The sequence below is a fragment of the Eleutherodactylus coqui genome, chromosome 12, assembly GCF_035609145.1.
Source record: "Eleutherodactylus coqui strain aEleCoq1 chromosome 12, aEleCoq1.hap1, whole genome shotgun sequence".
Taxonomy (NCBI): Eukaryota; Metazoa; Chordata; class Amphibia; order Anura; family Eleutherodactylidae; genus Eleutherodactylus; species Eleutherodactylus coqui.
Window position 1 is genome coordinate 2,671,272 of NC_089848.1, and position 21,898 is coordinate 2,693,169.

Sequence of the window (21,898 nt, forward strand, 5' to 3'; positions counted from 1 at the left end):
GAGCCGCTCGTGACTTGTAGTTCTACAAGGGATGATGGACAGATAACTCTTGTAGGCAGATGGGATTTCGATGTGAATGCATTTTGTATTGTTCCTGTTGAAATAGCGCCATTTTTTACGCACGGGAAGCAATTTGTTTTCACAAAGCGCATTGCAATCGCAGGGAGGAGTGCAGATTTACAAGTACCTGTGTGACCGTCCAGCCGCCTCCGAGGCACACAAGACACAGGAGCGGACCCATAGACTTGTATGGGAGGATGTGGTAGGTGCGCTCGGTGCGGAGGTGAGCTGTGACTGTTAGGAATGGTTGAGTTACCTGTATATATGCGGCAGTGCCCCTCCCCCAGTCATGTATGGACTTGATGGCTCCCCTTAGTGCCTAATAAACGCAGGTTCCATGTCACCCGGAGAGCGTGCCTGTAGTGGCCATCACTGCGACTGGAAGGAGAGCAGATGTTGTCAGAAGGAATTTGGCCTAATAAATGCCGTTGATAATACTGCAACAATCCAGGAGAGCCGCTGCGACGGCCGGGCAGGTAGTGGGCCCTGGTCCTAAACCAGGAGAGCCGCTGCTACGGCCGGGCTAGTAGTGGGCCCTAGTCCTAAACCAGGAGAGCCGCTGCGACGGCCGGGCAGGTAGTGGGCCCTGGTCCTAAACCAGGAGAGCCGCTGCGACGGCCGGGCAGGTAGTGGGCCCTGGTCCTAAACCAGGAGAGCCACTGCTACGGCCGGGCAGGTAGTGGGCCCTGGTCCTAAACCAGGAGAGCCGCTGCTACGGCCGGGCAGGTAGTGGGCCCTGGTACTAAACCAGGAGAGCCGCTGCTACGGCCGGGCAGGTAGTGGGCCCTAGTCCTAAACCAGGAGAGCCGCTGCTACGGCCGGGCAGGTAGTGGGCCCTGGTCCTAAACCAGGAGAGCCGCTGCTACGGCCAGGCAGGTAGTGGGCCCTGGTCCTAAACCAGGAGAGCCGCTGCTACGGCCGGGCAGGTAGTGGGCCCTAGTCCTAAACTAGGAGAGCCGCTGCTACGGCCGGGCAGGTAGTGGGCCCTGGTCCTAAACCAGGAGAGCCGCTGCTACGGCCGGGCAGGTAGTGGGCCCTAGTCCTAAACTAGGAGAGCCGCTGCTACGGCCGGGCAGGTAGTGGGCCCTGGTCCTAAACCAGGAGAGCCGCTGCTACGGCCGGGCAGGTAGTGGGCCCTGGTCCTAAACCAGGAGAGCCGCTGCTACGGCCGGGCAGGTAGTGGGCCATGGTCCTAAACCAGGAGAGCCGCTGCGACGGCCGGGCAGGTAGTGGGCCCTAGTCCTAAACCAGGAGAGCCGCTGCGACGGCCGGGCAGGTAGTGGGCCCTAGTCCTAAACCAGGAGAGCCGCTGCGACGGCCGGGCAGGTAGTGGGCCCTAGTCCTAAACCAGGAGAGCCGCTGCTACGGCCGGGCAGGTAGTGGGCCCTAGTCCTAAACCAGGAGAGCCGCTGCTACGGCCGGGCAGGTAGTGGGCCCTGGTCCTAAACCAGGAGAGCCGCTGCTACGGCCGGGCAGGTAGTGGGCCCTGGTCCTAAACCAGGAGAGCCGCTGCCACGGCCGGGCAGGTAGTGGGCCCTAGTCCTAAACCAGGAGAGCCGCTGCTACGGCCGGGCAGGTAGTGGGCCCTGGTCCTAAACCAGGAGAGCCGCTGCTACGGCCGGGCAGGTAGTGGGCCCTAGTCCTAAACCAGGAGAGCCGCTGCTACGGCCGGGCAGGTAGTGGGCCCTAGTCCTAAACCAGGAGAGCCGCTGCTACGGCCGGGCAGGTAGTGGGCCCTAGTCCTAAACCAGGAGAGCCGCTGCTACGGCCGGGCAGGTAGTGGGCCCCAGTCAGTAAGGGACTTGCTATTTGTTTTCCCACCCAAATGAGAAACTGATGCTGAAATCATTCTGTGGATACACTCCTTGTCAGTAACATCTCTGTCCTAGGAGGAGTGTGTGTGTGTGTGTGTATATAATAAATATATATATATATAATCTCACATTATATCCACTCTTTGTCAGTAACATCTCTGCCCTAGGAGGAGACATTTGTTGTTCTTGTATCTTGACGCTAGCGGTTTTACAGGAGGAACGCCCCTCTCACACCCCTAGCTCCCGATTGGCTGTCGTCACAAAGGTCCTAGCAGCACAGGGTGTATTCATTGTTGCCTGCCGTGGACGGTTAGGGTTGTGGATGATTTGACTTTTAGCCTTACATTATGTCTGCAGTAACATGGAAGTATTTACAACTAATAATGTAGGGCTAAAAGGACAATCATCCCTAACCCTAACCCTCCAGGGCAGCCAACAATCAATACACAGGAAGGCCCAGCACCTGTAGCACTGCGCTGGATCTCCTGCCGTCGCCGCTCAGCGGGGATGTAAAGCAGGAGGGGCGAACGGCCGCCGCAGACAGAGATAAAGCAGCCAACACACATAATGGCCGTGGAGCTCGGACGGAAGATGTCACGTGGGCAGTCAGCGGACATCAGGAGCAGCAGTGCCGCGAAGGAGAGAACGCACAGGGATGTCAAGCAGCACAGAAGGGCCGGTGAGATAAGCAGCTGCATCGGGGAGCACAGGGCCGCTGGCTAAAGAGTTACAACAGGGTCAACAGCGCCAGGGGCCAAACTGCAGGAGCAGGGATTACAAGGCCGGGGGAACAAAGTGGCACCGCAGGGACTGCAGACCAGGAGCGGGGATTACAGACCCGGGGAGGAAAATGAAGCAGCGCAAACCACTATTAACAAGGGACGGAATTATTATAGTTACCTGCCAGGACCTGCCAACCCTTGTTTCCAGCCACTCAGTCTTGTCTCCACCAGTACTTCATGGTGGCATCAAGATATTATAATACCGAGACATTCTTGCGCACCCCCTTGTGTGTGCGGCCGAGCATTATTCTGCTGGAAGCCGCCATGAGAGGAACACATGTGGCTGCTGGATGTCCTGAACATATCGCTGAGCTGTCATTGTCCCTCGTTCCACTACTAGTGGGAGAACCGACTGTCGTATGCGATGCCCTCCAGACCATAACACCAACAGGGGGCAGTGTGCCGCTGCACAGCAAAGGCAGGACTAAGGCGTTCACCCCGAGGTCTACAGACACGAACATGTCCGTCGTCAGTGCCCAAACTAAACCTGGATTCATTGCTGAAGACGACCTGATTCCACTCTGGCGTCCAGTTTCATCGTTCACGACATCATACATGTATTGAGGGCTGTGAGACCAAATGTCCGCCAAACGCCTGAAAAAGGTTCTAACGATGGCACCCAGCATCTCTGGATGGTGGAGGAGGAAACAGTTGGAGCTGCTGGTGCTTGTCGGACGCGCCTCTCTTCTGGTAGTTTGTTGGGCGTCCTGAGCCCGGTCACCTTGTGTGCCCTCACCCACTGGTCCCAACACCTCCTAACAGTCTGGTCAGACGCTCCTCTCTACTGGTGGTCTGTAGGTGGTCCTGAGCCTGGTCACCTTGTGTGCCCTCACACATCCACTGGTCCCAACACCTCCTAACAGTCTGGTCAGATGCTCTTCTCTACTGGTGGTCTGTAGGGGGCATCCTGAGCCCGGTCACCTTGTGTGCCCTCACACATCCACTGGTCTCAACACCCCCTAACAGTCAGGTCAGACGCTCTGCTCTACTGGTGGTCTGTAGGGGGTCCTGAGCCCGGTCACCTTGTGTGCCCTCACACATTCACTGGTCCCAACACCCCCTAACAGTCTGGTGGTCAGACGCTCCTCTCTAATGGTGTTCTGTCGGGGGGTCCTGAGCCCGGTCACCTTGTGACCCCTCACACATCCACTGGTCCCAAGACCCCCTAACAGTCTGGTCAGAACCGCCGGTGGGGGACAATTCATGGATACGACCATCCAGCTTCTCTCATCCCAATAATGCGCCCCCCTCTGGTAACGGGGTGAAATGTCTTCTCTGCGTCGTAGAGGCGTCTAGTGGTCAACAAGCTCAAGAGGAAGAAGAGGTCACTACACACAAGGAGCCTCTGAGAGTCTCTTATAGACCAAGGGGGGAACCACTTTTAGGGCCTCCGGTGACCGTTCATCTAATAACCACAACGCTCATCATTTGTATTTCTGCCTCAGATAGGACTGCAGGACGAGTTCTGCAGCAAAATGACAACTTTTTTTTGTATTTATAATTGTCATTCCAGAAACAGGACTATGTATGCGTCTTTGGATCTATTCCATAAACCTGAGGAAGGACCGTGAGAGGTTCACAAGCTCGCTGTAACATCATGTATTTTGGTTAGCCATTAAAAGGTCTCATATCTAGAAGATGACTTGTTGGGAACAATCCCATGTGGACGTTGGTGTAATGTGCGTTATCCCTGATAGTATGTACAGTCCATTGTCGGAGGGGCAGCGGATGTTCTGCGTTGGGTGTAGTGAAGACGGCCGGCCATTGTCCTCTCCTTATTGAAGGTAGAAGGAGCGCTCCTTCGGGGATTACTTTCTGCCGTCCCTCAGACACTTTGATCCTTTCCATCTGGAAGCTGCTTGTTGTAGCTTGTTGAAGTGGAGGCAGATTTACCTCTGGTTTCCTCCCCGCGGCCCCCACAACTTGATGGTTGCAAACGCTTTGCATTCTTTCTTGTAAAAATTAATTTTCTTCAAGCCTCTTTCATAGAAGTCTTGCCGTGCAGACCTCACAGAAAAGGCCGCGCCGTGAAGAAATGCCAACACTAAAACCACAGCATAAAGTCCTCAACAATCAGTTTTAATTTCAAAGAATTACATGTTGGCTGTGGTTCAGTGAGTAGGGTGATCCGTGAGTACTGGGCCACCATGCGGGACCATACAGTGGTTAACATCGGTTCATGGCTCAGTGAGTAGGGTGATCCGTGAGTACTGGGCCACCATGCGGGACCATGCAGTGGTTAACATCGGTTCATGGTTCAGTGAACGGGGTGATCCGTGAGTACTGGGCCACCATGTGGGACCATGCAGTGGTTAACATCGGTTCATGCCTCAGTGAACGGGGTGATCCGTGAGTACTGGGCCACCATGCGGGACCATGCAGTGGTTAACATCGGTTCATGGTTCAGTGAACGGGGTGATCCGTGAGTACTGGGCCACCATGCGGGACCATGCAGTGGTTAACATCAGTTCATAGTTCAGTGAACGGGGTGATCCGTGAGTACTGGGCCACCATGCGGGACCATGCAGTGGTTAACATCGGTTCATGGTTCAGTGAACGGGGTGATCCGTGAGTACTGGGCCACCATGCGGGACCATGCAGTGATTAACATCGGTTCATGGTTCAGTGAACGGGGTGATCCGTGAGTACTGGGCCACCATGTGGGACCATGCAGTGGTTAACATCGGTTCATGGCTCAGTGAACGGGGTGATCCGTGAGTACTGGGCCACCATGCGGGATAACATCGGTTCATGGTTCAGTGAACGGGGTGATCCGTGAGTACTGGGCCACCATGCGGGACCATGCAGTGGTTAACATCGGTTCATAGTTCAGTGAGCTGGGTGATCCGTGAGTACTGGGCCACCATGTGGGACCATGCAGTGGTTAACATCGGTTCATGGTTCAGTGAACGGGGTGATCCGTGAGTACTGGGCCACCATGCAGGACCATGCAGTGGTTAATATCGGTTCATGGCTCAGTGAACGGGGTGATCCATGAGTACTGGGCCACCATGCGGGACCATGCAGTGGTTAACATCGGTTCATGGTTTAGTGAACGGGGTGATCCGTGAGTACTGGGCCACCATGCGGAACCATGCAGTGGTTAACATCAGTTCATGGCTCAGTGAACGGGGTGATCCGTGAGTACTGGGCCACCATGAGGGACCATGCAGTGGTTAACATCGGTTCATGGCTCAGTGAGCAGGGTGATCCGTGAGTACTGGGCCACCATGCAGGACCATGCAGTGGTTAACATCGGTTCATGGCTCAGTGAACATAGTGATCCGTGAGTACTGGGCCACCATGTTGGACCATGCAGTGGTTAACCTCGGTTCATGGCTCAGTGAGCAGGGTGATCCGTGAGTACTGGGCCACCATGCGGGACCATGCAGTGGTTAACCTCGGTTCATGGTTCAGTGAACGGGGTGATCCGTGAGTACTGGGCCACCATGCGGGACCATGCAGTGGTTAACATCGGTTCACGGCTCAGTTAACGGGGTGATCCGTGAGTACTGGGCCACCATGTGGGACCATGCAGTGGTTAACATCGGTTCATGGCTCAGTGAGCAGGGTGATCCGTGAGTATGGGCCACCATGCGGGACCCTGCAGTTGTTAACAAGGGTTCATGGCTCAGTGAACAGGGTGATGCGTGAGTACTGGGCCACCATGTGGGACCATGCAGTGGTTAACATCGGTTCATGGCTCAGTGAACGGCAGTGATAGTATCCCCCACGGTGGCTCCGGCAGTGATAGTATCCCCCACGGTGGCTCCGGCAGTGATAGTATCCCCCACGGTGGCTCCGGCAGTGATAGTATCCCCCCACGGTGGCTCCGGCAGTGATAGTATCCCCCCACGGTGGCTCCGGCAGTGATAGTATCCCCCCACGGTGGCTCCGGCAGTGATAGTATCCCCCCACGGTGGCTCCGGCAGTGATAGTATCCCCCCACGGTGGCTCCGGCAGTGATAGTATCCCCCCACGGTGGCTCCGGCAGTGATAGTATCCCCCCACGGTGGCTCCGGCAGTGATAGTATCCCCCCACGGTGGCTCCGGCAGTGATAGTATCCCCCCACGGTGGCTCCGGCAGTGATAGTATCCCCCCACGGTGGCTCCGGCAGTGATAGTATCCGCCCACGGTGGCTCCGGCAGTGATAGTATCCGCCCACGGTGGCTCCGGCAGTGATAGTATCCGCCCACGGTGGCTCCGGCAGTGATAGTATCCGCCCACGGTGGCTCCGGCAGTGATAGTATCCGCCCACGGTGGCTCCGGCAGTGATAGTATCCGCCCACGGTGGCTCCGGCAGTGATAGTATCCGCCCACGGTGGCTCCGGCAGTGATAGTATCCGCCCACGGTGGCTCCGGCAGTGATAGTATCCGCCCACGGTGGCTCCGGCAGTGATAGTATCCGCCCACGGTGGCTCCGGCAGTGATAGTATCCCCCCACGGTGGCTCCGGCAGTGATAGTATCCCCCATAGAATGGTCGAGTTGGAAGGGACCTCCAGGGTCATCGGGTCCAACCCCCTGTACAGTGCAGGATTCACTAAATCATCCCAGACAGATGTCTGTCCGGTTTCTGAAGGCTTCCATTGAAGGAGAACTCACCACCTTCTGTGGTAACCTGTTCCATTCATTGATCACCCTCACTGTCTAATATCTAATCTGTGTCTCCTCCCTTTCAGTTTCATCCCATTGCTTCTAGTCTTTCCTTGTACAGATGAGAATAGGGCTGATCCCTCTGCACTGTGACAGCCCTTCAGATATTTGTAGACTGCTATTAAGTCTCCTCTCAGCCTTCTCTTTTGCAAGCTAAACCTTTCCAGATCCTTTAACCGTTCCTCATAGGACATAATTTGTAGACCGCTCACCATCTTAGTAACTCTTCTCTGAACTTGCTCCAGTTTGTCTATGTCTATTTTAAAGTGGGGTGCCCAGAACTGGACACAGTATTCCAGATGAGGTCTGACTAAGGAAGAGTAGAGGGGAATAATGACTTCACGTGATCTAGACTCTATGCTTCTCTTAATACATCCCAGAATTGTGTTTGCCTTTTTGGCTGCTGCATCACATTGTTGGCTTATGTTCAGTCTATGATCTATTATTATACCCAAGTCTTTTTCACATGTGCTGCTGCTTGGCCCAATTCCTCTCAATCTGTATGTGCTTTTTTCATTTTTTTTGCCCAGATGTAGGACTTTGCATTTTCCCTTGTTAAATACCATGCTGTTAGTCGCTGCCCACTGTGCAAGCTTTTCTAGATGTTTTTGAATCCTCTCTCTCTCTTCCCTAGTGTTAGCTATCCCTCCTAGCTTTGTGTCGTCTGCAAATTTGATCAGTTTCCCACAATTCCCTCCACCAGATCATTTATAACAATGTTGACCAACACTGAGCCTAGTGGTACCCCACTTGGTACATTCTTCCACTTGGATGTGCAGCCATTTATGACCACTCCTTTGAATCCACCTAACAGTTGTCTTGTCAATTCCATATTTGGTTTTTTCAATAAGTATGGTATGATATACTTTGTCAAATGCTTTACTAAAGTCCAGATATACTATATCCACCACATTTCCCTGATCAACCGTCAGTGATTCTGTCATAGAAGAAAATTTTTCATCCAAGTACTTGCATACATTCTGTTTAATAATTTGTTCAGAGATCTTTCCTGGTATAGAAGTCAGGCTCACAAGCCTGTAGTTTCCTGGATCCACCTTCTTTTCTTTTTTAAAGATAGGAACATTTGCCCTTTTCCAATCTTCTGAGACTTCTCCTGTTCTCCAGGAATTCAGCAATTACCTCCGCTGCTTCCTTTAGAACCCTAGGATGTAATTCGTCTGGACCTTGAGACTTGAATTAATTTAACCCCTTAGTGACTACGCTATTGTGTTTTTTACGTCCTGCCGTTGCAGGATGTGAATGGAGGGAGATAGCGCTGCTATCTCCTTCCATACATCGCAGATGTCAGCTGGTCAGCATGTGGCCGATCAGGACTGTTAACCTTCTAAATGCCGTTGTCAAGTCTGACAGGGGCATTTAAATCCTCCCGCGGTGAGATCGGGAGAGCCATGCAAGTGTCATGGCAGCTGGGGTCCTTCTGAAAGACCCCGGGGCTGTCATGGCATAATGCCTATTAAGCCAACCCCCGTGGGGTGGCTTGATATGCTGCCTGTTAGAATGCAGTATGATGTAATGCTATGGCATTACATCATACTGCATGAGCGATCTAAGCATCGCTCGTTGTGGTCCCCCAGGAGGACTAAAAGTAAAAATAAGGACAATAAAGTTTTATTAATTATTGAAAAAAAGTCATAAAGTAAAAAAAAAAAAAGCCCTTTTGCCATATTTACAATAAAAAAATCTAAATGACAAAACAAAAATACATATTTCGTATCGGCGCGTCCGTAAAAGTCCGATCTTTCAAAGTAATGCATTATTTACAGCGCACGGTGAACGTCGTCCGAAAAATACCCTGCCAGAAATGCACTTTTTTGGTCACCCTGTTGCCAAGAAAAAAATCTAATAAAAAGTGATCAAAAAGTCCTATGTATTCCAAAATGATACGAATGAAAACGACAGGACATCCCGTACAAAATAAGTACTCACACAACTATGTAGACAAAAAATAAAAAAGATATTGTTTGCAGAAAATGGAGACAGGAAAATAGTTAAAAAAAAAACCAAAACTTAAAAAAAAAGTTTGGTATCGTAGTAATTGTACCGACCCATAGAATAAAGTTATCATGTCATTCTTGTTGCAGTTTGTGCGCCGTAGAAACAAGACGCATTGAAAGATGGTGGATTGTCGTTTTTTTTCCCATTTCTCTCCACTTAGAATTTTTTTTTTTCCTTTATTAAATTTTTATGGAGTTTTAAAGTCATTTTACAGAGTTATAGCATCGCAACGCACCATGGGTATGTCATACAATACTTGTCACAAATAATTTTGCATTAGATTAACTTCTATAATGCATTAATATATATTCACAGTTTTTTCCATGGAAGTACCGGTAGATTTCCGAGCATCTAGTAAAGTGATACTTTCCATGGTGATTCACTGCCGATTTGTAATCGTTATTCCACTTAGAATTTTTAAAAAGTTTTTCAGTCCATTATACGGTACATTAAATAGCACCATTGAAAAATACAACTCGGCCCGCAAAAAACAACCCTTATACAGCGACGTTGATGGATAAAAAGAGAGTTACGATTTTTTAAAAAGGGCGGAGAAAAAAACGAGAATGAGGAAAGAAGCAAGCAAGTGTGGTCACTAAGGTGTTAAAGGGGTTGTCTCACGGCAGCAAGTGGGGTTATACACTTCTGTATGGCCATATTAATGCACTTTGTAATATACATCGTGCATTAAATATTGGCCATACAGAAGTTATTCACTTACCTGCTCCGTTGCTGGCGTCCCCGTCTCCATGGATCCGTCTAATTCTGATGTCGTCTTGCTTTTTTAGACGCGCTTGCGCTGTGCGGTCTTCTCCCCTTCTGCTCGGTCCAAGCACGAGCGGCGTTCTGGCTCCGCCCCCTTCTACGCGTCACCGCGTAGCTCCGCCCCGTCACGTGTGCCGAATCCAGCCAATCAGGAGGCTGGAATCGGCAATGGAATGCACAGAGCCCATGGTGCACCATGGGAGAAGACCCGTGGTGCACCATGGGAGAAAACCGCAGTGCATCTCTGGGAAAGGACCAGCGGCCATCTTGGGAGAAGATTTTTTAAAGTCCTTATTTTGTCGGATCGGTAAGTAGCAAGCGGCTTTAAAACCGCTTTACTTTGCTATTTTATGCCAGGGGGGTGACGGGGAATGGGGTAAGGTAAAATTTTGAGGTTTGCCGCGAGACAACCCCTTTAAGTTAGCTATGTGTTCCCTCACCATCTCTCTGCTTACAGATAGCCTGCATTGTTTTATTCCCCCAATAGCACAGGGAAGATCAGCTGATGCTCCATCTACTTTCTCAGAGAAAACAGATACAAAATAGGAATTTAAACATTCAGCCTTCTCAACATCATTCTTAACCAATTCACCATTTTCATCCTGTTAGCATCTAATGGCATCTTTGACTTTTCTTTTGACCTCCAAAATCCTTTTTTATTGCTTTTGGCCTCTCTTACAAGCCTCAATTCCTTATCAGCTTTAGCTTTTCTGACACTTGCCCTACAGTTTCTGCAGACCCCATTATATTCTTCCTTAGATATTCCCTTCTTTCCATTTGATAAACATATTTTTCTTCCTCTTTAACATGTCTACAAGTTCTGTGTTCATCCATCCGGGTCTCTTTAAATGCTTCCCATTCTTCCTTCTTTTAGGGATTGTTAACAATTGTCCTTTGAGAATCCCATTTCACAATATTTCCCAACCTTCTTGGACATTTCTGTCCTTAAGAACATCCAGACATTGGATTCTTCCTCTTTCTGAGTTCATTGAAATCTTCCTTTCTGAAATCCAACCTTGAGGTCTGAGTCTTCTCAGGTCTTCCTCCCCTTTTTATCCAAATGTAGTAGTTTATAGTGTTGTGTAATCGCCCATGCGTGGCCGCACTCTGGGGTCTTGAGCTCCTCGAAATGTCCCATAACAGCACTATCACACAACAGCAGGTGGAAGGAAGACCGCTAGTCGGCAGCACAAAAGCCTCAACTTGGCAAAATACAGTAAATTGTAATGTTTCCAGCCATCACATTGGCCATTGTATCAGTGAAAGGTGCTTGAAACCTTAGTGACTAGAGATGAGTGAGCGAGTAGTGCCGTATGCGAGTACCTGCCCGCTCGTCTCAAAAGATTCGGGTGCCGGTGGGGAGGAACAGGGGGGAGATCCTTCTCTCACTCTCTCCCCCCCCCCCCGCTCCTCTCTGCTCACTCCCGCAACTCACCGCTCTCCCCCGCCGGCATCCAAATCTTTTGAGACAAGCCGGCAGATACTCGCATAAGGCACTACTCGCTAGATATACGCTCGCTCATCTTTATTAGTGACTATTTTAGGGTAAGGTATGGCAACATTTTGGTTATTTTGTGTACAAGTCTTGGAAGAGTCCCCGTTTAGAATTCTGAGAACACAAATAGTGGCAGCAACAGCGGTGTATTCTGGAGAAAGACCAGAGGGTCGAAATGTTGGCTGCCTTTTATATGGAGCAGTAGATGTTTTATTGATTGACTACATCGCTGTTGCTGCCACTATTTGTGTTCTCTGGATTGTGAAAGGAGTTGGAAGTCCATGACTCCTGGTATGTGGCTCTGCAATTCTTTATTGTCCCTCCCTATAAGCGATGTATTGAAGTGAGTGCTGCTGGACTTGTCTATCTATTTCCAGTTTAGAATTCTATCTGAGAAGTGCCATATTCTGTTCAGATCTTGCGATCTAGTATATCACTAAGCAGGATATTGGGTGAGGTTTTTACAGCAATCACATGGAAACTGCAGCTAAAGAGTACGCGGCCCTGCGTGGACTTCACTGCGCCCTCCGTCACTACATTATTCATTCATGCACCCTCCTGCTTACCCTTCAGGGGCCAAAAGGGCTCAACAGCTGGCCCAAAAAATGTAAGTTAATTTTGGTGATTTCACGTGTTGATGTGCTGTTCTTGCTGAGATTACAGTGTAGAATGACCGGTCCCGGTAACCGTCTCTGTGAGGCAGGTGAACAACGCCTGGCCAGTCCTAGTCCGTGTGAAGTAGTCCCTACCGGGCGCTCACTGCCCCGTCCCAGTATAGCCGTACAGCCAGGAGCCGCACTGATGGACTCTCCAACAGAAGTACTTCTGTTTATTGTACTTCTGTGAAAAGGCACCGTTTTTGTCCGATAATTTGTTCTGATGGTCTGTTGAGTCCAATGTAATCAGCAGCGTGTAATAACTGTGGTCTTGTGGTTTCTTGTCTCGCAGCCAGAAGATATCGCGGCACGCTCGCACACTTTTAAGCAGAAATACTTCAGAAAGTCCAAGACTTGTTCCGTCTGCAAGCAGCCTGTGAGCGACCAGGGGGTCTCGTGCCGAGGTAGGCTTTACTCCTCGCCGCTTCTCTCCTCACTTCTTGTATATTATGCATGTCTGAGCGTATCTGCTAATGCTGAATGGCATTGTGGGACGAGGTCTGTAATGTTTGTGCAGAATATAAGTAGATCTCAGTACGACGTCCTGGTATAGCAGCGGCCCGCATGGAGGCCAGGCTTTAACCATCATTGGCTTAAGTGATTCCTGTGTGATGATAAATGTAGAATACAACACGCTGCAACTACAAAATGTACTAAAAGGCTTCGGATGGGATTAGTATTTCCAGCTTTGGCTAAATAAACCCTAATTTATGTAGAATACAAAGTTGTAGAACTTTCTAATACTTTGTTTTGTTCACTCACCATTTTCAAGATCTTTGCTTGCTGTCAGACAATAAATCCAGGATAGAGGATTCGGCACCCGCTGCTGGTTAGAGAATGGAAACCTGTACATCAAGATCCTGAGAACTACAACCTCACACTCGCTATGGCTGAGGGTCTAGACTACTGTACATACACCAACTAGACAAATCTCTCTGCTCTTCTCACATTTGTTAAGGCCCATTTACACCAGCTGATGAGCGCTAAAAATCGTTACTCGACGATCGTTTTATCGATAATCGTTGTGTCTAAATGTGCGCCCATCGTGTGCTTTTCAGGCACTGATAGCTGATCATTAAATTCAGTCCAACTTAAAAATTGTCAATCTTATCAGCAGTTCTCCGTGGGGAGTGCTGATAGCATTGTTTCCTGCTGGAGAACAAAGGAGCTGAATGCAGATAAGAGCCCTCTGGGTATTAACTGCTTTCAGCTAAGGCTTTATTTGCACACTTATTTGCTCTTAAAGGGGTTGTCTCGCGAAATCAAGTGGGGTTATACACTTCTGTATGGCCATATTAATGCACTTTGTAATATACATCGTGCATTAAATATGAGCCATACAGACGTTATTCACTTACCTGCTCCGTTGCTAGCGTCCTCGTCTCCATGGTTCCGTCTAAATTCGCTGGCAGCTTGCTTTTTTAGACGCGCTTGCGCAGTCCGGTCTTCTCCTTTCAGCACGAGCCGCTTCAGTGTGCTCCCCGCTACAGCTCTTCTGCGCATGCGCAGATGAGCTGTCACTGCTCGGGAGCGCGCTGGAGCAGCCATTCTGTACCATCCTCTGTTAGAGGAAGGTGCAGAGCCGCCCAGCTGTCCGGAGAAGCCGCCCAGCTGTCCTGCCGTCCTGGTGTCCTGGTAAGTGATGGGCCGGGGGGGCTGTCGTCGCTGTGCCGGGGGGGGCTGTCGTCGCTGCGCCGGGGGGGGGGGCTGTCGCTGCGATGGGGGGGCTGTCGCTAGGCCGGGGGAACTAGCGCTGGGCCGGGGGGGGGCTGTCGCTGCGCCGGGGGGGGGCTGCCGCTGCGATGGGGGGCTGTCGCTAGGCCAGGGGAACTAGCGCTGGGCCGGGGGGGGGCTGTCGCTTGGCTGGGGGAACTGTCGCTAGGCCGGGGGGGGGGGGGGGCTGTCGCTAGGCCGGGGGGGGGGGGGGGCTGTCGCTAGGCCGGGGAAACTGTCGCTAGGCCGGGGAAACTAGCGCTGGGCCGGGGGGGGGGGGGCTGCCGCTGTGATGGGGGGGGCTGCCGCTGTGATGGGGGGGGGGGGGGCTGCGCCGGTTACCTTCTGCCTAGCGGTGGGTGACTTGTCCGCTGTGTTCACTCCAGGGGTCCGGTCGGCGGCTGCGGGGCGTCTGGTTGCCATGGAGACACAGCTGGTAGCGTCTCGGGAGCGCGCACGTCGGGCTACAGCGAGCGAAGGGAAAAGAGCCGGCGGCCATCTTGGGAAAATTTTTATAAGTTGCTGAAACGCTGGAACGGTAAGTAGAAACCAGCTAGAAAAGTCATTTACAGGGGGGCTTAGTAATGTGTGCTTAATTAGGGGGACTGGGCAAAAAAAAAAATTCACTGCTTCCTCGAGACATCTCCTTTAAGTAGCTGAGTAGCTACTTAATAGTTTTTGCAAAATGATGGCTCAAAGCTGTCAGTCAGACTATCTGAGCGATCTTTGAGCGATCATTGCTCCGTGGGCCTTAACAATGTATTAATGCAGAGTCTGGACACGTTAGTTCAGAGGATTGTCTGGACTGGATATCACTGTAGCAAACCCTCAGCTGTGAGCACAGCCGGGTTAGGTGACATTTTGGCCTGTGGATATTGAAGACTATCTTGTCATTCCATGATTAAAAACTGCAAAAACACCTGAAGTTATTAAAACGTCTTTAGATTTCTAGTATCTAATTATCCATACTTGTATTCTAGAACTGGGTGTCATTCTGATCCCTACTGTAGTTTAAGACCACTGCTGTAGAATTAAAGGACCGTGAGCATTTCTGGCTTCTGTAATTCTCAAAAGTTGCTAATGAGCACCTGCTTGGACACTTTGTAGGACTCATGGCATCCATTTTTAATTAATACGCAGGCGAACGGAAATGAGAGAGCTGGACAGCGCTTCTTGTTGGTAGTCAGTGAAAGGTAAACCTGGGTTAGTTTACAGTAGAAGGCACATAGGAGGGTGCAGAGAGATTGTGGTAGTCACAGAATTGGTGAGACCCTGTCCCAATAAAGGGACATCAGAAGAGCTGGGGACAAGGCCCCTAGAAGCAGTGCCAAGTAAAGAGATAGGGTGACCCGTGTAGTGCCACATGTGACTGCCTAGGGATGGACTGGTAAGGTTCGTAGGATGTAGTAGGGAGTAACGGAGCCCTCTGCGGTATAATAGATAGATTTATTACACAGCGCTCCAGTGGACAGTGCAACGCGTTTCGGAGGCTAGGTGCTCCTTTCTCAAGCACAATATACCCGGGTCCGTGTCGCTCCAGTTGGTGAAAATACCAAGCCATAGATGGGCAAACAGCCGACAGACTGCGAGAATTGTGTGTCCTCGGGATGCATAGCAATTAGATTTGATAAGCAAATGATCCCTATATTCCTAGACTCCCTATTTCTTGAGTTATGTGCATTTCACTAATTAACCCTACGTATCTGATGTTTTGACAGATTTAGGTGACTGATGACACAGGTCCACAGAGCTACTTTGGAAGGCACCATTGTCACATCTTTGTAAGCTCTGATTAACCACTTCTGTTTATTTCTGACCTTTTGACCACAACGCTAACTAAATATTACAGATGTGAATCCCATGGTATGGGGAACTCCAATATTATGTAAAATCTTACATTCTGTGTGCAAAGTCAGTAGGTTGTTTACTGAGAAGGAAAAGGCTACAAATAAGACTCTCCGTTACATTCAGCCGCAGATTAATGCCTCTCTGTATGCAGAATGATCCCGGATGAAGAACCAGTTGTAAGGCACCTTGTAAAGGCATTGTGTCTATTACACAGCTAATGACTAGAGATGAGCGAGTATACTCGGTAAGGCACATTACTAGAGCGAGTAGTGCCTTAGCCAAGTATCTCCCCGCTCGTCTCTAAAGATTCGGGGGCCGGCGGGAGGGGGGGGGGGGGGGGGCGGAGGGGAGATCCCCCCCTCCCCCGCTCCCCCCTGCTCCCCGCCGCAACTCACCTGTCACCCGTGCTGGCAGCCGAATCTTTAGAGATGAGCGGGGAGATACTCGGCTAAGGCACTACTCGCTCGAGTGATGTGCCTTAGCGAGTATACTCCCTCATCTCTACTAATGACCAAGTTATGGGAGACAGGAGAGGGCTTCAGTCTCCTCAGTACCTAACAATATTAAAGTATTTCTCTTCTTTTTAAGTCTGCAAGTCAGCATGTCACACAAGTTGTGAAGTGAAGGTAAGTGTGTGTGAGGCTGGTTTTTATCAATGTATGTCTGAAGTTAGTGTAGACTTTGTAGAACGTCCCACAGATGCAGCTCCTCGTCCTCCCAGAAGTAACTTTTATCCCTCCTCGTCCTCCCAGAAGTAACTTTTATCCCTCCTCGTCCTCCCAGAAGTAACTTTTATCCCTCCTCGTCCTCCCAGAAGTAACTTTTATCCCTCCTCGTCCTCCCAGAAGTAACCTTTATCCCTCCTCGTCCTCCCAGAAGTAACCTTTATCCCTCCTCCTGCAGCAGTTGTTGTTTCTTTATATGTTTCTTATACAAGATGGAAGCAGTGAGAAGGAGTGCAGTCACTTGTAGATGTAAGTCAGTGAGTGCGGGTCGCTGGAGGTGGGGCCGGCCTCTACCACCATCATGACAGCCATGCACATACTGCACAGGGTAGTCTAGTTGTGGGGGTCTATAGACTTCTAAGCAGCGCCGCGCCTTATAAAGTCCAGATGTTTTACCCTTGTTAATGGAGATTTGCTATGGCCGCTTAGTAGTTTGGAAAATGCTCCCTAGAAGTAGTGGTGTATGAGCTGGAGCAATGAGCAGAGCCGCATGGTTCCTGGGGGTCATATCTGTCATGTAGACGACCACTGGGTGGTTCTAGGTGAATGGAATAAAACAAGTGTAAAGTAATCGGGCTAGAAGGTAGATGTGACCTCCTCCAATGTACGTGTCTACAGTCAGTGTATATAATGTATCTTCGGGCTCAGAAACGCTCTTTTCTCCTTAGCGAGAGCAACTATATACTATAAACTAAGTGAGGAGACTCAAATGGCCACGCACGCTCCTCTGGGTAATATGCAAATAAGGGAGATGGAATAAATCCTCCACAGCGCCACCTACTGAAAGGCAGCATTCCTTCAAGTCAAAGTCAGACCTTTTATACAAGCCTTGTTACAATGACTGGGGATTTTTAGTGTATCTTCAGCAGGACTGGTGGCGTGTGCCTGTGATGTCGTCTGCTCCCTCTCCCTGATGCTATAGCTCGTCTGTGCTCTCCTGCTTCCAGAGGACTGAGCCCTTGTGCTGCTTCCACCTGACACTAGTGAGCTGTACGCCCCACTCTGCTTACTTCCATCTCCCCTGGCGTTCCTGCACAGCGCTGTGCCCGCGGGGTGACATCTACACCCACTTCCAGGCTAGACGGACATGTGTTTCTGTTCAGCGCGAGGTGCTGTGGATGGATGCCAGGCCCGGCTGGTTGTGGTGAGCGGAGGCTGAGTGTTCACAGAAGGCCAAGATATGTAGAATAAGTAGTGCTGAGTGTATCCGGTTACATAGTAACCCGAGACCCACGAGCGGTACGCCGCTACACCGCCGTCCTGGGTGCTGCGCCGCCGTCCTGGGGGTGCTGCGCCGCCGTCCTGGGGGTGCTGCGCCGCCGTCCTGGGGGTGCTGCGCCGCCGTCCTGGGGGTGCTGCGCCGCCGTCCTGGGGGTGCTGCGCCGCCGTCTGATCCAACCTAGTGACATGCTATTATTACTGAGCCCATTCCCAGGGATATTCATGGAAATCTAATGACTCTCTCTTGCCTGTAGGTGGCGACTCCGTGCTCTCTGCCAGTGAATTATCAGTTGGTAAGTGGGGGAAATACTTGTCCCAAACTCTTATTGTACTGCAGGATGAGGAGAAGGGAAGCTTAATCCATGGCGCACAATAGTGTCGGGGGGGGGGGGGGGGGTGACCGCAGCCGCTCAGCCAACTAGAATGGAACTATGTGGCAATCGCAGGATCTCTTCTCATCAGGGACTAGATGTTCTTGTCGGTCTATAATCTACATCTGCGAGGCTCCGTCAGTCGGTCCTGCCATTGTATGATGACTTCTTGGCCCGCGGCGCCCCCCTGCGCTGACCCGCTGCAGAGGTTGTAGTATTCATCGTCTCTATAGGGCCGTCCGGTTTCAGCAAGTATTGTTGCTTAGTGAAAGGCCTAACAGCTTCCTACTAGAGTTTCTGTATCTGTTCCTCATTGTTTTCAAGATCTCTGCTTGCTGTCATTCAGTGGGAACCTTCATTGTTCACCTGTCCCTCACACATGGTATCCTTTTATTGTCCACTGCGTGTGGACGGGCGCCATTATACTTCGGAGTGTTTCTCACCCTTTCTTGTTAAATCCTTTGGAGCATTAAAGGGAAGCGGCCGCCCGTAGCAGCGTGCACTAAGCCATGGTGGGTGACGGGTGATGTGTTCTTCATACTCGCCCGCTCCCTCTGTGCCCGCCTTTAGCAGCGTGCACTAAGCCATAGTGGGTGACGGATGATGTGCTTTTCATACTCGCCCGCTCCCTCTGTGCCCGCCTGGAGCAGCGTGCACTAAGCCATGGTGGGTGACAGGGAGACGGGTGATTTATTCTTTATACTCGCCCGCTTCCTCGGTGCCCGCCTGTGAACTCTATGCTCTGACTAAAATCGGACTCTTTTCAGAGTTCCCGCCAGCGCTGCTTCTGGGGGTTGCGCCCCGACGCGCGTCCCGCCAGCGCTGCTTCTGGGGGTTGCGCCCCGACGCGCGTCCCGCCAGCGCTGCTTCTGGGGGTTGCGCCCCGACGCGTGTCCCGCCAGCGCTGCTTCTGGGGGTTGCGCCCCGACGCGTGTCCCGCCAGCGCTGCTTCTGGGGGTTGCGCCTCGACGCGTGTCCCGCCAGCGCTGCTTCTGGGGGTTGCGCCCCGACGCGTGTCACCTCAGCGGTATAATATATAACGACCAATCACAGCGCAGCTTTGTGTTACCTTAGTTGCTGAGGCCGGCGGCTGAGGGTTCCTCGGGGCGCAGCGGCTTGCTGAGGCCGGCGGTCCTCGGGGCGCAGCGGGTTGCTGAGGCCGGCGGCAGGGGTCCTCGGGGCGCAGCGGGGTCCGGGGGTGGTAAGGTTCCTCTGTAGGAAGTGCAGCCAGTAGATGTTCTGTCTGTACGTTATTATCTGTGTGCAGTGAAGAGGAAACCCAGCGCCGCGGAGCCCAGGGGCAGCTGACAGTGTAGCAGCATGCGTCGCAGAGCCGTGGTCAGTGTAACGGCACGCGCTGTGGAGCCCGGGGCAGCGGATAGTGTAACTTTAGCGTCAAAGCCCGGGGCAGCGGTCAGTGTAACGGCGCATGCGACGCAGACCCAGGGGCAGCGGACAGTGTAGCGCACGCGGTGGTGACTTTGCAGCAGGTTTCGGCGTTGCCCCCTGCACTCGTCCTCCTCTTCTGGAGTGCCGGCCGTGTCCTCCTGTGATTGGAGGCTGCAGCAGATCGGCGCTCCTCTGGGCTGCAGCAGATCGGCGCTCCTCTGGGCTGCAGCAGATCGGCGCTCCTCTGGGCTGCAGCAGATCGGCGCTCCTCTGGGCTGCAGCAGATCGGCGCTCCTCTGGGCTGCAGCAGATCGGCGCTCCTCTGGGCTGCAGTAGATCGGCGCTCCTCTGGGCTGCAGTAGATCGGCGCTCTTCTGGGCTGCAGTAGATCGGCGCTCTTCTGGGCTGCAGTAGATCGGCGCTCCTCTGGGCTGCAGTAGATCGGCGCTCCTCTGGGCTGCAGTAGATCGGCGCTCCTCTGGGCTGCAGTAGATCGGCGCTCCTCTGGGCTGCAGTAGATCGGCGCTCCTCTGGGCTGCAGTAGATCGGCGCTCCTCTGGGCTGCAGCGCCGCCGTCCCATGCTGTGACCTGTCTGTGTACTTGTGTCTTTACCCTCACGCTCTCCATCTTCCTTGCAGCCTATCGGCAGTGACGCGCCGGCCGGTCATGTGACTGAATTGGTAGGTATCGCCTTTACCTAAATCTGATAGTAATAACTCGTTTTCCGGAGTCTTTGCAGAAACGTTCCTCGCTGTCATGTTTGGCGGGCGGCCGGGATGTTTTGTGACCCTTGGAAGTGCCTGTAGTTTGTATCATTACAATGACTTACCTCTTCCCAGGGACTTTAGACCAGGAGTGTTCGTCTTGTGGTGCGAAGGCCGCCTTGTCAGACTGCATGACGTTAACCCCTTCCTGACCGCCTCCTGGCAACCAGTGGTGCGCTGGGCTGCTGAGCTGCTCTATGCTTGCAGTATCTAACAGCCTCTGATGCAAGTGCTAACATCGGGGCCGGCTGGGTTCTGGTCCTGATAACGGTCCGTTTAACCCATGCCATGCTGCAGCACAGGAGCCATCATTTATCATAGCAAGGAACATTGTGGCCTGCTCCCGATGTTACTATGACCGCTGACCCATCCCGTGCTGCAGGGACCCGTGGATTGTGGGGTGTCCTGCAGCACGAGGTAAGTGGGTGGTGGTTAGGGAATCCCTGTGATGTCAGTAATAGGCTGTTACTATCAGTGTGCTGTATACGGGGACAAGAGGGAACACACAGAAAATGGGCTGCCTGCCAACCCGAGTACTCAAGGTAATTAATTAATATGTGCAATAAAAACATAGATCCAATAAAATACAACCCCCCCCCCCCCAAACTGCCCTCCTCCCTAAGGTGCACACCCCTCCAATCTTGTGGATGGTGATTATTTTGTAGATGGACGGTTAGCTAAGCGATACATTTATGGCTATGGTAGGGTTTCTGGTTTTGCCACTATTGTAACGTCATATGTTATACAATGTACATGTATGTGATGTCATTCTACACGGGAGAACGAACAGTAACAATCCCTAAAAGAAGGAAGAACTGGAAACATTTAAAGAGACCAGGATGGATGTACACAGAGCTTGCACACATGTTAAACAGGAAGAGAAATATATGTTTATCAAATGGAAAGGGGGGGGGGGAATATCTAAAGAAGAATATAATGTGGCCTGCAGAAACTGTACGGCAAGTGTCAGAAAAGCTAAAGCTGATAATGAATTGAGGCTGGTAAGAGAGGCCAAAAGCAATAAAAAAGGATTTGGGGGTCAAAAGCAAAAGAAAACCCAGAGATGCTATTGGATGCTTACAAGATGAAAATGGTGAATCACTTAAGAATGATGTTGAGAAGGCTGAACTATTAAATTCCTATTTTGTATCTGTTTTCCCTCAGAAAGTAGATGGAACATCAACTGATCTCCCCTGTGCAATTGGGGGAATAAAAGAATGCAGGCTATCTGTAAGCAGAGAGATGGTGAGGGAACACTTAGCTAACTTACATGAATTCAAGTCTCAAGGTCCAGATGAATTACATCCTAGGATACTAAAGGAAGCAGCAGAGGTAATTGCTGAACCACTCGCCATAATCTTTGAAAATTCCTGGAGAACAGGAGAAGTCCCAGAAAATTGGAAAAGGACAAATGTTGTCCAAAGCTTCAAAAAAGAGAAGAAGGTGGATCCAGGAAACTACAGGCCTGTGAGCCTGACTTCTATACTGAGAAGGATCTTTGTACAAATTATTAACCAGCATGTATGCAAGTACTTGGATGAGAATGGAGTAATTAACCAGAGCCAGCATGGGTTTGTAACAAACAAGTCATGCCAGACGAATCTAATTTTCTTCTATGACAGA

At 51.3% G+C, this 21,898-nt stretch overlaps 1 protein-coding gene across 49 annotated transcripts in view; it reads left to right on the plus strand.

Moving 5' to 3' along the window:
- TNS3 (tensin 3) overlaps positions 1 to 21,898 on the plus strand; it is a 272,533-nt gene that overhangs the window by 88,841 nt on the left and 161,794 nt on the right. For all 49 annotated transcript variants that reach the window (XR_010787362.1, XR_010787373.1, XR_010787390.1 and 46 more), the window contains exons 2-5: positions 12,536 to 12,647; positions 16,393 to 16,430; positions 18,005 to 18,043; positions 20,150 to 20,191. Coding sequence is in view for 2 of the 49 variants with exons in the window: in XM_066585403.1 (XP_066441500.1) it covers positions 12,536 to 12,647; positions 16,393 to 16,430; positions 18,005 to 18,043; positions 20,150 to 20,191 (231 nt within the window). In the remaining 47 variants the exon portion in view is untranslated. The remainder of the gene's footprint in view (positions 1 to 12,535; positions 12,648 to 16,392; positions 16,431 to 18,004; positions 18,044 to 20,149; positions 20,192 to 21,898) is intronic.